This window comes from Canis aureus, chromosome 7, assembly GCF_053574225.1.
Source record: "Canis aureus isolate CA01 chromosome 7, VMU_Caureus_v.1.0, whole genome shotgun sequence".
NCBI lineage: Eukaryota > Metazoa > Chordata > Mammalia > Carnivora > Canidae > Canis > Canis aureus.
Window position 1 is genome coordinate 64,622,321 of NC_135617.1, and position 17,284 is coordinate 64,639,604.

Consider the following 17,284-nt stretch of genomic DNA (forward strand, 5'->3'; position numbering starts at 1 on the left):
TGGTAGGGAGAGGGCAGGCAGCTTGCTGCCCTCCCTTGGAATGCTCCCAGCCTGCAGAGGCCCAGGCCACTCACCTGTCTGCATGCCCAGAGCCCCCCCACAGGAACATACCCACATGCACACACAGGTGTGTACCTGCACACTCAAGGGAGCCTCATGGAGCAGTTAAACACACTCTAAACCAGACTCCGGAACTGATTCCTGGGTCTGCTACTCGCAAGCTTGTGAGCTTGGAAAAGGCACTTAGCATCTCCGTGACTCAGTTTCCTCCTCTGTGAAATGAGAGCATGATCAGAGTACTTACTCATGGCGTTCTTGTGAGGGGTGAGTGTAGGTGTGTAAAGTGCTAACAACAGGTCCCAGAAGTGCTGTGTGAGGGGCCACGGATCCATGCTGCTTCTTACCAGGTGTGTGCCTCTCTCCAAGCCCAGGCTCTCCTGGCACACCCTGGGGTGAGGGAGGTGTACTGGGAGCCTCCTTAGCACCCCTGCCTGGGCTTCATCTGACTTTAGTCCTTCGTTCTAAGGTGAAGTCAATGCCAGGCCTTGCCAGGTGCCCTGATGTTCCACTAAGGGGCCGCCTCCTCCAGAAAGACTGCTGCCTTCCCATACCTCATTCTCAGGCTTGCTTTGGGGCCAGGTTCTGCTTGAAGGCCCCTTCAAGGCACAGTGGTTGAGTGCAGTCTGGGTTCAAATCCTGGCTCTGCCATTTACCACATCATCTGGAGCAAGTGGCTTAAGCTTTCTGGGACCTCAATTTCCTCATCTGTACAAGCATAACGAGGGGATAGTTGTAAAGAGTAAACAAATACTCTGCTTTTAGGGCAAGACTTGGGACATAGATAGGCAGTAAACACTAGCTGCTATTATTATTAATGAAAGTGTCTTTTCTCCTCTTACTGAAACTGTGAGCTCCTTGAGGCAAGGGTGCTTGTCTCCTGTTAAACTCTCTGGTGCCTGGGACAGATGGGTAGCCGTGGGGGTGCATGAGCTACTCCTCCAGTCAGAGCTACTCTGCCCTGCAGCCTCTGTAAGTCCCTGCCTTCCAAAGACTCTCAGACCTGCCCAGACACATCTTTTCCAGGGCAGAGTGTCCCCTACAGGCAGGAGTGAGCTAGGGAGGGAACCCACTGGGGCCAGACAACCCTACCAATGCCCTGATCACTCATGCCATCTGCGTTCATCTGACCAGTGAACCTCCCTAGTCAGGAGGTGGCAGGTAGCCGTACGAGGTAGGGGGCACCTACACATAAACACACACGCACATATACACACGCCCAGAGCAATGGTGCTTCTAGGTAATACCCCAACCCTCGGATCTGTTCCTACCTGGCCCCTTTCCTGGATGGAAGGGGCTTAAGTCAAACCCCACACTCCAGGGCAGCCCGGGTAGCTCAGCTATTTAGCACCGCCTTCAGCCCAGGGAGTGATCCTGGAGACCTGGGATCGAGTCCCACGTCGGGCTCCCTGCATGGAGCCTGCTTCTCCCTCTGCCTGTGTCTCTGCCTCTCTCTCTGTATCTCTCTCTCTCATGAATAAATAAATAAATAATCTTAAGAAAAAAAAAAAAAACCCACACTCCAGCACTCTCCTCGCCTGCCAGCACAGGCCCTAGCCTATGTTATACCTGATACTCTTCACTCCCCCTCCCGGGGAAAGTCAGGCACCCATTAGGAGGCCTAAAGACCTTCTGGGTGGGGGAAGGGGAGGGCTGGGTCTGGGCAGAAAGGCAGCAGAGTGCACCCTGCTCTGACTCCGCCCCCACCCCCAGCCTCTGGACACAGGGGGAAATGGCGAGGACTTACCACTGCTGGCCCAGGGCAGGTACCAGGGGCAGCTGACATTCACAAAGGAGCCCGGCAGCCCATCCGGCCAGCAGGCATACTCATCGAAGGTCCGATTGCAAAACAGGCCTGGGTGCGGGAGGAAGAGTCTCTGAGTCCCCGCCTGGACTGGTACTGGCATCTCCCCTCCGCTCCCACCACAGAGGCTGGCAGGGGAGACCCCCCATGCCCTGCTAAGCTCTGCTGAGCCCTTACCATCTGCCACGCACTTCCCCCAGCCAGCAGGTACGGGGCAAGGGGACCCAGGCACTTAGCAGCAGTGGAGCTTTGAGCAAGTTATTTAATGTCTATTTTCTCATCCGTAAAATGGGGTCAATCCTGAGCCCACAGGGCCTTTTGGGGACAAACGATGTGTGTTACATGGATACCTGAGCTCAATAAACAATCCCTACAGGCCTATCCTTCAAGGATCCATTGCAGACGAGGGGGAAATGGTAGCTCATGAGAAGATAACCTCCCTGTGGCCACTGTGCTATGACTGCGGGGTCTGGATTGGAACCTAGGCCTACCTGCCTCCAGTCTCTGCTCTTTACACCAGCCTGTAAACTCCTCTGAAACATTTATTCTATAAATATGCTGCTTGGGCCTCCAGCCCCGGCACAGGCCAGGAAGTGCGAAGGAAGGCAGAGGATGGCAAGGCCAGGTCACTGCTCCTAAGAGGCTCAAGCTGGAAGTGGGAGGGAATAACATGGCACCCCAAGCTAGAGGCATCCTGGAGAGGCAAGGGATGCCCAAGCATGGCTTGGGGTGGGGATGCGGTTGGGGTGGAGGTGGGGCTTCAAAGTCTCCAGGGAATTGGTTGGGTGAGGGCCCCACCTGGACTCACCTGTGGCTGGAGGTGGAGTCTCAGTCAGGAAGCGCTGGCACTGGTGTCGGTATTCTCGCCATTTCTGCACTGTCTCGGAGAGGGACACAGTGGCACCCTGTGGGGGGGGATAAGGAGAAATGGAATGCTCCTGGGTCCAGCCAACCTCTCTTTTACCTCCTGCTGCCACAGGCTTGGTTTCTTCATCTCCAGGGGACCTTAGAGCCCCAAACTCCACCAGGCATTGGCTATCTCTGAGAGAGGCGCAGAGCAAGTTATTGCTTCACTTGCTTCAGCAAGTTATTGTGTCGCTACCACACAGGGGCTCCAGGGGGATGTTTTGACATCTTTATGCCTCCCGTAGACAGGTGCGTAGCTTGATGCGTAATAAGTGGCCAACAAATGTCTACTGAAATGATGCGTTTTGGGCAGTGAGTGGGTGAAAGGGGAAGGGTGTGTGTCTCATTCATGGTCTCCTCTGGCCTCACCTAGGAGGCAGAGTTCCTGTGGGCTCAAGGCTTCACTATTGCCACAGATTCCTTTCCCGGGGTCCAGTCAGCCTGCCTGCAAGGTTCCTGCACTTTCGACCATTCTCTAAGCGGACATGTAGGCCCAGGGTGGGAGAGAGACTCAGCCGATGTCACGCAGTGTCCCAAGGAGCAGAGAGGGCTAAGGCTAGGACTCTGAGTCGCCCGGAGCAATGACGGTGATGAAGTACGCGAGGCATGTGGTGTGGTGGGGTTCAATGCCGCGGAGCCTGGTAACGCTACATCATTAGCATCTCTCCTGGAACATGCAGTCGTTTTCTGGGAGGCCAAAAGGATCCCCCACTGTCCCGTTCTAAGAGAACAGTAGAGATCAAATATTCGGTCCAGCTTCTGTCAACTGAAGAATTCCTGAGGACATGGGGTCAGAAAAGTTCCAGAACAGGGAGATCAGCTTGCAATGGGGTGGCTCCCATTATCTGTGAGTAAGGGGATATGAACCTCCACTTTTAGATAAGGTAAACACAACAGGCTTTTTAGCATAGAGACCTAAACAGACCCACCCGCGTGAGAAACGTCCCTTCTGAACATTTTTGTTCACTTTCGATTCTGTCTTGGGACGTGTTTCTTTTTTCTTTGCATTTTTTTCCTAAACAGGCATAAGATTATAAATATTCCTCATTTGGAGACTGTAGATGCTACAATGACCAGGGAGCCCCTTGTACAAAATTTAGGGCCTATACATAATTTAAAACAGAATTTCAAGTTTTGAAATCACAAAAATCTACATGTGTGCTGAAATTAAAATAGCTTATTTTTAGAAGCTTGCACCCTTGACTTGGTGCCATGAGCACATGCTGGATCTGGTTTGGGGTCATCCTGCCCTGGTTTCAGCTGAGTCATGGTTTGTAAGACACCTCCCATAAAGACACAGGTTGTCATGTGCTCATCTCTGCCCACATAGGAAGCCTCTGGAAGGGAACAAACTTGATTGAGCCCCAGCCATGCTCCGCTCTCACTCTGCTCTCTGAGCTAGTGTGCTAAGGCCCAGGTGGTGCCACCTGAAGGAGCTCTTCTGGGGGCAAAGTTCAAGTGATTTGTTTAAAAACCAAACAAATATAAGAACAAGGAATAAAATACAACAGTAGTGAAGGCAGTGTCTTGATTTTAGCTACAAGTGAAGGGTCAACAGAATTTTTCACTGGAGCCAGTCCTGGTGGATCAACCCCACTCCTCACCTCAGCCCTCTTCCTTCTATACCCGCCCTCAACACCCCAACACCCCTCCCCCCCCATGCAGCAGCTGCGGGTAAAAGGACAGAAAGCAGAAAGGCAAGGGAGAAATCTTCATCTCTCTTTCTAGAAGGAAAGCAGTAAGGAAGAAGGTCACGGTCACAGCTGGGAACTAGGGCAGAAGGTGTATCTGTGGCAGGGAGTGGGGGAAAGGAAGCCTGTGGAAACCAGAAGTCTCGGGGCGTGCATAGGTGTGAGGTTAAAGGCTAAGGACAGCACTGTGATGGCCAACCTGGCCACAAACACGCCAGGGAGGTTCAAGGCAGAGGCAGTCCTGTCACCTGCTCTGAACAGAGCTGCTGATAGAAAACTATCTTCAGGGCGCCTGGGTGGCACAAGGGAGTCTCTGCCTTCTGCTCAGGTCATGATCCTGGGGTCCTGGAATCGAGCCCCTTGTCAGGCTCCCTGCTCAGCAGGGAGGGCGCTGCTTCTCCCTCTCCCTCTGCCCACCCCCGCTCTCTTTCTCCCTCAAATAAATAAATAAAATCTTTAAAAAAAAAAAAAAAACTATCTTCAGACTAGAACTCCCTGGGGGCAGGACTGTGTCTCCTCTCAGACTGGGGCTCCCTGAGGGCAAGGAATATTTCTCCCCCGAGACAGAGAGCTTCCGGACAATCGGGGTCCTTTGTCTTCTTCCAGCACCAGCTCAAGGTCTCCACAAACTTCTCACTGCACCATCCCCGCCCCTCAACTCACACACACAAGCAGCACGAACTACCGGGACCCCTTGCTTCTCCCTCACCTGGTGTTTATGGGAGCCACAGTGTGCACCAGGCTCTGGGAAGTAGTGAGGATGAGGGAGGTGGGGAACAGAGAGCAGAAAGACAGAGGCCTGGCCTGAGAAAGTCCCCAGGCTGCTTGGGGGTCGGTGGGGTCAAGGGGTTGGCAGGACAAAACAGAGAAAGCAGAGGTGAAAGTGCTCAGGGGGTGGTTGGGGCCAGGCTCAGTGTAAACTCGGCCCTGGGGGACTCTGGGGGCTGTGAGTTGGGGATGAAACTGGGCTATCAAGAGTGGAGGGTTGGCGTTGCGGCAAGACAGCCCAGCAGGGACAAGGATGCGGAAGTGGGGATGGTGACACTCCTGCCTGCAGAGAAAAGCCACGTACTGGTGTTCTGGTTGAATTTCTGGACCAAGGAGAGAGCAGTGGCCAGGACTGGGATAGACACGAGGCTCTGGTCTGGGACAAGGCTGGTGACCACCAGTAAGCAGGACCCAATTTCTCAGGTGAACAGACTAACACAGTGGAGGGTGAACAGCCCTGGCTTTGGGCTCAGATCCAGGCCTGACCCTGGCTCCCCCATAAATTAACTTCGTTACCTTGTGCAAGAGTTTTAACTTCTCGCCTCAGTTCACGCATGTGCAAAGTGGGAATCAGAATAGTCTCTACCTCTCCCCTACCTCGGGATTGCTGTGAGAATTAAGTGAGTTAGTGCTTACTTAGAAGGGCCCCCTGGCACATGGAAAATGTGCAGTCAATGCAGCCCTTCTCAGGACTTCTGTGCTTATAGAAGGGAGAGGACCAGGTGCACAGGGCAGCCTGGCTTCCTGAGGAGACTAGGTGCTGCTCTTCCTTCACTTCCAGGATCAACAAACCCCCAGGAAGAAACGAACATATTTTTAGGCCAAGGGCCAATCATTCTGCTTCGAGTGTGGCAGTGGCCAGCAGCAAGCCCACGTGGGGATAGTCAGGATTCCCTGTCTGTGGGCAGAGAACTGTGAGGAGGGGCCTGTCCCCCAGCCCCCAGCCCCATTTCATCCTCCTATGGCTTGAGTCCCTGCTTCAAGACTGATGGGGTGGAGTTGCGGGTGCTGGTGACGGGAAGGACGCAGCGGTGGATGCTCCTGCCCCTCACAGGGCAGCAGAGTTGGCCCAGAGAAGAGGTTAGCGGTGGGGGCTAAGGGTCAGGGCAAGGGCAGGTTGGAAGTTTCGAGAATCGGGCCTTGCCAGGCTTTGTGAGACCTCTCTGAAGGGGCTGTGGGGGTAAAATGGAGACAATGCCCAGGTGGAGGTTATCCTAAGGAGGGGCATCTCTCAGATTCAGGAGTTGCAGGAGGAAGCAGGAGGTGAGAAAGAGCATGTCAGGAGGGAGTGGTGTGCTGGAGAGAGCACTGGACAGGGACCCACAAGTCCTGGGTTTTTAAATCCCAGTTCTGGCTACTAATGTGGGATTGGTTGGATGCCCTTTAATCCTTTGGGGCCTCAGTTTCCTCATCTGTAAAATGGGCACAGTACTTGTCTCAAAGAGTTGCCATACAGACCCAGCAACCTAAAGTGGGTGAACATCTTTATGAATTATCAAGCCCCGTACAAGTGGGCAGCAACGGAAGGAAGAGCAGACAGGGAAGGATGGAGATGGAGCGGCTGCTGGGGGGGGGGGGGGGGGCGGTGACGGGTTTTTCTTTTTTTTTTATTATTGAAGTTTGATTTGCCAACATATAGTGTAACACCCAGTGCTCATCCCGCCAAGTGGGTGACGGGCTTTCCAGCCCTGGGAAGGCACTCCGTCTCCAAAGACTGGCTGCTCACCTGAAAAATTTCTCCTACAGTTGTATTTCTCAGGGTGAACAAGTTTTTTCCCTTTTCTGGGAACCTTTTTTTGATTGAGGGAAAGAGGAATGAGACCCTGGCCTCTCTGGGCCACCGAGACAGGAAAACTGGGAGAGGACTCCACAGGAGAAAGATCGCAACGAGGACGGCTCTGGGACCTCCCAACTGACGTGGCCCCCATCTCTCCCCAGGCCCCCACCTCCTTCCTCCTCGCCTGCCTTCCAGTGCCCAAACCATCACCCTGGCCCCTGCGCCCAGGAAGGGTGGGGCTGCCAAGCTCCTGGCCTTTGACCTCATTATTTTGTCCTTACGGGCTCCAGATATGTGAGCAGAGGGCAGGCAAAACTGACACCCGGTGTCCTATGCACAGGAACCCTCACAGATGCTGTCACACACATTACCACACACACACCACTGAGCACCTACCTGCTTATATACTGAGACGCGAGAGTCTCTCCCCCCTCCCCACGGACACAGGCTGTCTGGGGCTCACTCACATGCTGAGACACTGCCCCCAACACACACACATGCACACACACACACACACAGACTCCTTGACTGGCATATCCTCAACTCACACTGTCACACACATGCACACAGAAGAACAGTCACACACTGTCATAAGCACGCTGTCCCTTGCCCACATACGGGCAGACACCCATTTACACAACAATCTCTCTCTCTCTCTCTCACACACACACACACACACACACACACAGACCTTCTCATGGACACAGTATCACATATGGGGTTGCAAACACATGCACACTGTCAGACACACAATTCCATGCTGAGATGTTTCACACACAGTGACTCGGACGGCAGCAGACTGCCACACAAAGGATCACATACAAATAGGCAGAGAGGGGCTCATGAAACCCACAGCCTCCTCCCCTTGCTCTCTCTCTTTCCGTGTTTCTGTTTCTGTGCTCTATCTCTGTGTCTATCTCACACACACACTCAAACACACACACACACACACACACACACACACACTCAGAGGAATCTGCCTAGGGCCAGGCTGCAGCTAAGGAAGGGCCTGTGTTTCCTCAGAGCAAAAAATCGGAGGGCAGGATGTGGTTTCTTGGTGGCTCCTGGCCCGGCCCCTACCTGGGATCCGTGTCCGGGAGGGAGCCCAGCTCAGAACAAAGTCCATGATGACCGCCGTGCACCCCGGACTCCCTCCACCCTCCACTAGAGTGCAGAGGATCAGGCTTCCGACAGCCCCTCTCCACACCTTACTCTGCCCTGAAGAAAGTTTCCAGATTCCGGAGGACAAACGAGTCAGTTCCCCCACGTGCCATTTCAGGGGTCCGGTGTCTCAATCTTTTTCATAACTTTCTGGGCCAGAGCTTGTGATTCCTGCTTACAGACGAGGATACCAAGGTTCGGGATGGTTGTTGTCCTACCCAAGATCACCAGCTAATAGCAGGCCGGAGATCTGAACCCAGGTTTGGCTGGTTCTAATTTGGGGTATCAAAGGTTTGCCTGTCTCCTCCTAGACCAGTTCCCTCACAGGGGTCCCGAGGAGGTAAGGAGTGGGGGCAGGGGGTGGTCCTTTCAGCAACAGTGAAGGAGTGTCCTAGGCCCCCTTCTTTAGAGGTCAATTTGGCCATCCCCCTGCCTGTGAGGAAGCGGCTGCCAGCCCAGCCAGACCTGACAGTGGGCAGCTCACTCTGGGTCCTTCCCACCTGGAAGCAGGTGTTAGACAGCCACCCAACTTCTCACCCCGTTCTCTGTTCCTGAATGACAGGGTCATCCTGTCCAGGAACTCTCCTTTTCTGAGCTTTTGTCCCCTGTCGGTGACATGGAGGGAGTAACTCTAGTCTTGCTGATCTCATGAACAGGAACCCATTTTTAAAGTCTTCTATGTGGGCACAGGGTTGTGTCACAAGGACTGCAGTGTCACCTCAGCCCCTTTGCTCAGATCTCTGTGGTGGCCTGGGATGCTCAATTCCCCCAAGGAGAGCATCCCCTGAAAGCTCCACCCTCTCACCTGGCTCATCTGCCCTTCTCTGCCCTCCCAGGCCTGCTAGGGCACCAGGATCGTCAGCTTTTGCACTGGCCCAGGGCTGAGGGGTGAAGGGATCAGAAGTAAGGGCAGGTTCAAGGAGCCAGATTCCTCCGGGAAAAGGGACTTTGGGGGACAAGACAAGCAGCCTCCAGAACCTCTCCTCTTCCCTTAATCCATACCAGGTCTGCAAACGGAGCCTGGAGCAGCATGGGAGCCAGCAGCAGGGCCTTCCTCCCCCGTCCCAGCCCGGGGGCAGTAAAGGTGAGCCCGATTGCTAACGCGCCTGCAGTCCTGGCTCCTGAAAGATGCCAAGTACACCAGGGAGGTCAAGACCTGGCTGAGGGACTGGGGAAGGTGCCGGGGAAGTGGGAGTGTCTCCTGTGGCTAGGGTCGGTATCTTAGCTGGGGGACAGAAACAGGGAGGGAAGGAGTCCAGAAAAGAATATGGGGAAGGGGGGGGGGCGCTGAAAAATGGGCCGGCACATCTGTCCATATCTGGATTCTCAATCAGGCTGGTGTCAGCCTTCGGCTAGGCAATGGCCCCTCATCCAGCCCCCTCATCTGTGCTGGGACACATTCTAAGGCCTGTCCGGGTCCGCTCCCCAAGCTCGCAGTTCTTTAGGTCTGGGGTAGGGACGGGAGGAAGAGATGGTTTCCTTGACACCGGCCAGGCCACCCAAGCCTCCTCTCCTGCTCGAGCATCTCACCACGTCCTCGGACAACTCCCCGGGCAGCGGCAGGCGGGCTACAGCCCCGGGCCAGGGTGGCGGCGCCGGGCAGGGCGGGCGGGCAGGGCCGGGAGGGCTGCGCGGAGGGGCTGCGGGGGTCCTGCCGTGGTCCGCGGCCACAGGCGTCCAGGGCGCACCGGGCGTCTCGGAGCGTCCCAGTGAGCCTTGTGCTCTACGTGGTCCACCAGGTGAGGCAGAAGGGGGGTCGGACCGGTGTGTGGAGGGGGCCTGGCTGCTTCCCGGGGATCGGGGGCCTCGATCGGGTTTGCCGCAGGGGCCGGGGGGAGGGGGCACGCGAGTCCCGTCTGGGAGGTCAGGAAGGAGGACAACAAGCTGCCACCGCAGGGTCCCCGGGCTATGAGGCAGAGGCTGTGCTGGGGGCGGGGGGTGCGGGGGGTGCCCGCACCCGGCCCTCTCCGTCCTCCGGGGCCTCCTCGGGGTCTCGGGCGGGCGGGCAGGGCGCGGGGGCGCCGTGGGGGGGGCGAGCCGGGCGCCCCGGGCCGCGGGCACGAGGCGGCGGGGAGCGGGAGTTGGGAAAGTGGCCCGGGGCGCCGGCGGGGGGCGGGCGGGGGCGGGGGGCGCCTGCGGGGCCGGGACCTTGCGCCGCCGCCCCAGCCCCCGCTCCGGGCGCCCCACTCCCGCCCGCCCCGCCCCGCCCCGCCCGGGCCGCGGAGTTTCGCCCAAGTCCCGGCCCCCGCCCCCCGCCCCCCGCCTCCCGCCTCCCCGCGGCGGCGGGTCGGGTCTCACCTGGGGCCGGGGGCCGGCCGTGCGCAGCGCCCCGAGCAGCAGCAGCGCCAGGCACAGCGGGCTGGGGGCGCGGGCCATGGCGGGCGCTCAGGGCCGGGCCATCGCCGCCACCTGCGGAACCGCGCGCCGCGACTGATCCGGGCGGCGGGCGGCGGGGGAGGAGCCGGCGCGGGGCCGCCCCGCCCGCGGGAGGGGCCGGCGGGGTCCCGCGCAGTGGGGTCGCCCCGCTCCGAGTCCTCGGCTCCTCCCGGGCTCGCCGCCGAAGGCCGTGGCGGGGCAGCTGGCGGGGCCGGGGGGCGGGGCCCTGGGGCCCGAGGATCGGCGGAGCCGGGGGCGTCGAGGGCGGCGCGGCGCGGGGTCCCCGGGCTCCCGGCGGCGGGCGTCTCTGCCTGCGCCTCCCGCATCCCCGTGCCCCGCCGTGCGGGGGCTCCGGACGTTGCCCGCCTCGGTACCCGCCGCCCGCCCCAAACACAGCGCGGGCAGGGCTGGGGGCCGGGGGTGCACAGGCGACCGTCGGTCCCTTCTCAGGGCCAGGCTGCGGCGGACGGCGCCGGAATGCGCGGACTTTCCTTCCCCGGTGCCCTTAAGGAGTAGAGGTGGGAAGAGGGGATCACCCCAGCCTCAGAAGAACTTTGATGTCCCTGTTGGGAAGGGGGCGGCGGCAGCACGCAGTCTGGACCCTCCATCGGGCAGGTCTGGATCCTTCCAAAGGGAAAGAGGGTCTGTGAGATTAACTGCTCTCCCGGAGAGAACAAAACTTCTCAAAGCCCTGAGGGAAGTTGGAAGGACTGGAGGGTGGGGGGTAGCGGGGGGGGGGGGGGAGGTTGTGGGGGAGGGGAGGGAGGTGGGAGGAGCCAGCCAGTGCGAGGAGGCAGGGGCTCCCGTCCAGCATCCAGCAGGAGGGATCCCCCTCTCCAGGAAGCTCTACCTCCACTACCTGGGACTCTGGTGTTCCCTCCCTTGCGCAGAAGGCGGTGTGCAGTTACCTTTCATGTGCCACTTAGGCTTATTAGCTTGTTCAGCTGCCTCTGACAGAAAACCCCACATAACAATGGGGTAACCAAGGGCTCTCCTATAAAACAAGATCAGAGATTCAGCTTCTGGCTGGAGCAGTGACTCCCTGACCATTAGGGTTTCCCTTGTTCTTCTAGCCTCCACCATTCTTACGGCCCAGGCCTTCCACCAAATGATCCAAGGATACGGCCCCAGCCGCCACTGTGATATCCAAATTCCAGCCAGCAGGAAGGAGGAAAGGGAAGGGGAGGAGTGCGCCTCCATGGGTTAAGGACACATCCTCAAAGTGGCAGCGATCCACACCCATTGATCGGAGCTTTGAATGCATGGGCACTCCTCGCTGTAAAGAAGGCTGGGGAAAGTTCCCTTTGTCCCAGTTACTGGCAAGGTTCAATATTGGGGTTTATATTACTCTAGGAGAAGACAAAATCCGGTATAGATATATAGATGGTATGGATAATCGATTCCAATACGGAGAAACAACTTGCAGGCTCTGCTGTACCAGGGGTGGGGGCTGGGGAGGACGCTAGGGAAGGTATTCAGACAGAGCTGGGCGTTTGCCATGAATTAATCAGCCTCCGAATTACAGTTATTTGCTAATTGCCTATTGAATACTTTGCTATGTGCCAGACACTGAACCAGGTCCCAGGGAGAAGGTGGCAATGCTGCCTCTACCCTCAGGAAGATTCTGTCCTGGGCATGAGAAGACATTAAACAAATAATTATTGGAGCCATTTCTATGACAATTACAATCGTGATCAACCCTGCTGTGATAAGCAAATGCTACTGAAGTCCCCTCCTCAGCCCTGAAAAGACCGCTTCCATCCTGCCAGCGGGCTTTCTCTGACCAGATGATCTTTGTGTCCGGCCAGGGCAGGCTAGGCACCCGTAGGAGCAGCTCTCAAGCATGGCTGGACAGACGTGGATGGACAACTCCCCCAGCTCCTGCCCCTGGGATGGGACACCTCAGAGGTGTGTGCAAGGCTCTCAGAGTTCCCAGCATGAAGGAGCCCCAGCCTCCTGCAGCTTCCTTCCTTGGCCTGTCCTGCCTTCCAGCAGCAGGGGACTAGTGCTGCCTGCAGGCACCTCCCAATACCTGGCCTGAAATCTTCACCCGAGTCTGGGTTGGGCATAGGAGAGTATCCAGGGACAGAGGTGACCTTCTGGGCCCAGAGGCATTTGGGTGGCAGGTTACTGAACCTCTCCCGGGGGCCCAAAGCCTCTGATTTTTTCCTGATGGTACCTCTCATCTCAGGACGCCGTACCCTGGGTTATAATTGCCTCCTTCTCACCTGACTGGAGATCCGAGAGCCAGCAGAGTGAATGCTCAGTGTTCACAAACCCTTCCTGGTTCTGTCTCTGGGGGTGATGAATGATACTGGGCGCCATGCCCTGGTTCTTCTGTGGAAGCGGCCTGCAGCTGCTGGGAGCTTGTATGTTGGACATTGGGAAGATCTGTCTACTCATCTTGTAAGTAAGTGTCTGGGTGGATCCAAGGTCTGATTCCTTTCATTCATTCACTTATTCTTTTTTTTTTTTTTTTTAACAATTTAACATCTTTCCCTCCCTCCTTATCCCATCTCCAGAGGATTAGCTTTCTCAGACCCTTATATGACCTCATCCCTGAGCCCATGCATTAGTCCCTGATCACCTAGGACCAGGTCCTCAAAACTCTAAGCATCTAAGAAGCCTCCTTGGGACTGCCTCCGGCTTACTTCCCAACTGGACCTCTTGCAAGTGCCTCTCTGCCTTTCACACTAGGTCCCCTCTATCTAGGCCCCCTCACTTACCTCGCCTGGCTGGGCTCCTACTCATGCTTCAGGGCCTAGCTCAGATAGCCTCATCTCTAAGAAACATCTCTTCAGCCCTGCCGGTCACTGCCCCTTCAAGACCGCATGGGTCTCTAGGCAGCAGCAAGGGCTCTGGAAGGCTCCCCTAAACTTAGTTCTCCTCCAGGATTTCCCAACTTCTGCCCACCCTCAGAGCCTCAGTGAAGGGGTCACCCCCACCTGGAAGCTTTCCATAATTCCCCGCACCCAATTCCTCAGGGCCCCCTTCCCTCGTGCTTATGGCCATCTGGGTACTTTGGAACCCTCTTGAATGTTTGCTGGTTAATATCTCAATTTTCTCATGGACTCTGAGTGCCTTGAGGGCAGGGGCCTTGTTTTACTCCTCTTTATAGCCCACAGCACCCAGCACAGTGTTTGGCACCTACTAGATACTCGGTGACTCTTCTTTAAAATAAGAAATGGAATGAATGGAAGCACTTACTGTGTTCTATCACTGTCCTTATTACTTTCCCTCGTTGGACTGTGGGTTCCTTAAGGGAAGGGATCTCTCCTCGTTCATCTCTGGATATCCAGCATTAGCACAAGTCCTGGCACATAGTAGGTGCCCAGTAATGTTTGATGCAATAGAAATGTGTCAGTCTAAGTGTCCAGTGAAGTGACTGGCACATGGTAGGTGCTCAAAAAGTTATCAGAAGAGAGATGGGCTGGCAGAGAAGAGAGATTATGTCCTGGGGGAGTACAGTACCCCCTCTCCCCACAATGTTATCAGGGCCATTTGCTCAGGCCCTGCTATGGTCTGAACGTTTGTGTCCTCCCCACAAATTCATAGGTTGAAATCCTAACCCCCAAGGGGGTGATTGTGGAGGTGGGGCCTTTGGGAGGTGATTACGTCATGATAGCAGAGCCCTCTCTCATGGTGACATCGATACCCTTATTAAAGAGACCTCAGAGAAGTCTCTCCCCCTGGCTACCCTTCGAGGACACAGAAAGTGGCCATCAATGAACCAGGAAGCAGGCTCTCGCTGCACACCAAATCTCCAGTGCCATGATCTTGGACTTCCCAGCATTCAGAACTGCGATAAGTAAAGGCTTGTTGTTTATAAGCACCAAGTCTATGATATTTTGTTATAGCAGCCCCAATAGACTAAGGCTCCCTAGAACAGAGGGCAGGATGAGCTACCTAAGAACAGAGATTCGAACAAGTAGACTAGTTGGCCAAACTAACAATACCCATGAACAAAAACAACAGCCACGTCCTGCTGGATGCTTAGTGCCCTGATTTCCTCAAGTATTATGAGCAAGTATTGTTACACCCATTTTATGGACAAGGAGACTGAGGCCCAGGGATGAAAAATGAGTTGCTCATAGAGTAGTGCTGGCATTCATCCCCAGGGCCAGCTGTCCCCCAGGTGGGGCAGCAGTTCCCGACAAGCAGCTAGAGCAACAGAGAGGGTGCAAGCTCTGGCTCCGCCAGCCTGGCCTGCTTGGGAGCACCCCTGTGGCTCCTGCCTCTGTGACCCCAAGCTCTGGGTCCTGCTCCTTCCTCCCATGCCCAAAGCTTCTCCTGTGGCCCTAAAGGAAGGGGCCCCCTCAGCTTTTACTAACAACTTGGTTTTCAGATTCCCTTTTGGAATGGGAATGGGAGCAACTGATGTGTGCCCCTGAGGAAAAGATGCTGCAAGGCTCTTCTCTATGGGAACAGACCTGAGAGCAGGGCACCCTGTCCTTGGCTGAAGAAAAGCCTCCTTTTAGGAGGAAGACCTGCCAGTGGGGGAGGGTGGAGAGGAAGGGAGCAGGCTAGAGAACAACTGCTAAAAGACAGGTGTCTCTTGCCCATATAGATTAGTTCCTTTCTGAGCACCAAGTTCCTAAGAAATGTGCTTATTTTCCAAAGTTCAAGACTGCCCCTCTTCTGGGGGTCCAGATGAGGAAAGAGCCAATGTCTTATTTTTTTCCAAGATTTTTAATTTATTTATTCATGAGAGACAGAGAGAGAGGCAGAGACATAGGTAGAGGGAGAAGCAGGCTCCCGCAGGGAGCCCAACGTGGGACTCGATCCCAGGAACCCGAGATCACAACCTGAGCCAAAGGCAGATGCTCAACCACTGACCCACCCGGGCATCCCAGGGCCAGTGTCTTTTAGCCTAATATAAACACACACCTCCACACCGACCTTACAGCCTGTCAGTCTTGGGTTCAAATCTAGTTCAGTCACTCACTGAACACATCCCTGAGCCTTGGTCTCACAATCTGTAAAAGGAGGATAATAATAAAGACCATTTCCTGAGCCCTTGAGCCGGGCACTGACTGCTCACTACTGCCCTCAGCGTTGCCAGTGGAGTCTGAAGATCCGCTGGCCGCAGGGAGAAAGCAGAGACCTTAGGAGTGGGCCCAGGAATCCTCCTTCTGCAGGACCCAGGAGACTCCGGCTGTGCGCCGCAACAGAGGCAAGAGGGGTGAAGGAGTGTGCCACAGAGGGTGCCCCTGCCAGCAAGGGCTCCATGCCTCCGCCTCCTGCTCTTCTGCCCCTGTTCCAGTGCAGGGAGCACCCTGGGTTGTGAAGTGGGATCATCTTTATCCCCATTTTGCCCATACAGACCCTGAAGCACAAAGCAGAGGGGTAACTGGCCCGAGATGGCTCAAGATAGCCTGGATGTGACCCACCCAGACCTCAAGGCCTGACTGCCCAACCCACACTCACCATTCTGCAGAATTGTTGGACGATCAGAAACAGCACTGACCCAGAGCCTGGCATAAACAAGTGCTCCGTAAATGGCAGCATTAACACCACTCTTATTCCCCATGGCCCTCTATCTCCCCGGCTGTCGCACCAGCCTTGCCAGGTCTCAACAAGGCAGTAGGTACAGCTGCTAATGTCCAGTGTCTCCAGCTGAGGACATCCCTTCCTGGTCCAAACGGCTCCAGCCCTAATCCCCCAGGCCTGGGGAAGAGAGGAGCCTGGCTGAACCAAAGGGGCCCTTCCCTCCATACCCTTCCACTCTTGCTAACCGCCAACCCTCCACACTCACCCATCCAGCCGAGTTTCCCAGCTGCTGGCTCTGTCCAGCTCTGGGGAGTCAGCTGGGGAGGATTTACAGCCTCTTGAGCTGCAGCGATTAGTGCTCTCTTGGGTGGATGCAGCTTACTCTTTCCAAGGGGGCAGAGCATTGTTTTCTTAACTGACTCCTCTGTCAAGAGAGAAGTCAGCGAGATCACTCCCTCTTTACAGAGAGGGAAACAGTCCCACAAGAGTCACGGGGTTTGCTTGAGGTCATTTAGACAGGTGCTGGCAGGGTTTGTGCACCTCTGGACCAAGGAATAGAACAAAGTGAGGGCGGACAGCAAAGTTGCTCTTTCTTCTCCAATTAGGAATTCTGGCTAGAGATGACAGGGGCTCCCTCCATCTCCTCTGGGAGGCATTCATGTTGGCGGGGAGAGGTGAGAGAAAACCCAAGGGAGGGAGAAAGTCTTGGAGAGGGGGGCTTAGGAAGAGTGGTAGAACCGGTGAGGGTGGCAGGTGTTGCCCAAAGAGCCTTCTGTTCTCTTCCTTTTGACAACAAGATTACATACCCGAGCTGATTGAATGCTCCCCAGACCTGGGCACACAGTATGTGTTCATTTCCTGGGGCTGCTGTATCATAAAGGGCTCACAAACTAAGGGGCCTACTCAATAGAAATGTATTGCAGATCTCAGGGAGGGGTGCTTGAAGTCCAAAATCAGGGTGTTGGCCAAGGGCCGAGAGGGAGAATCTGTTCCAGGCCTCTCTCCTACCTTCTCTGGTAGTCCTTGGCTTAGAGAAGACATTCTCCCTTTGTTTTCACATTGTCTTCCAACTCTGTCCATGTCTGTCCCCAAATTTCCCTTTCGTGTACAACACCAGTCCACCCCAATGACCTCACTTGAACTTGATTACCTCTGTAATGACCCTCTTTCCAAACATGGTCGCATTCTAAGGTCCTGAGAGTCAAGACTGCAAGATTGCTTGCTTTGGGGGAGGGAGGTGTGATTCAACCCATA

The 17,284-nt window shown here is 55.8% G+C and overlaps 1 protein-coding gene across 4 annotated transcripts in view; it reads right to left on the reverse strand.

Annotated features, from left to right (window-relative positions):
* The window catches only part of GLP1R (glucagon like peptide 1 receptor), a 46,274-nt gene that overhangs the window by 27,526 nt on the left and 1,464 nt on the right, over positions 1 to 17,284 (reverse strand). For 3 of the 4 annotated variants that reach the window (XR_013383585.1, XM_077904157.1, XM_077904158.1), the window contains exons 1-3: positions 10,463 to 10,583; positions 2,670 to 2,766; positions 1,805 to 1,912 (exon numbers count right to left, since the gene is read on the reverse strand). Coding sequence is in view for 2 of the 4 variants with exons in the window: in XM_077904157.1 (XP_077760283.1) it covers positions 1,805 to 1,912; positions 2,670 to 2,766; positions 10,463 to 10,540 (283 nt within the window). In the remaining 2 variants the exon portion in view is untranslated. Of the gene's footprint in view, positions 1 to 1,804; positions 1,913 to 2,669; positions 2,767 to 10,462; positions 10,584 to 17,284 lie in introns of those variants that run through there. The other variant, XM_077904159.1, reaches the window with a different exon arrangement.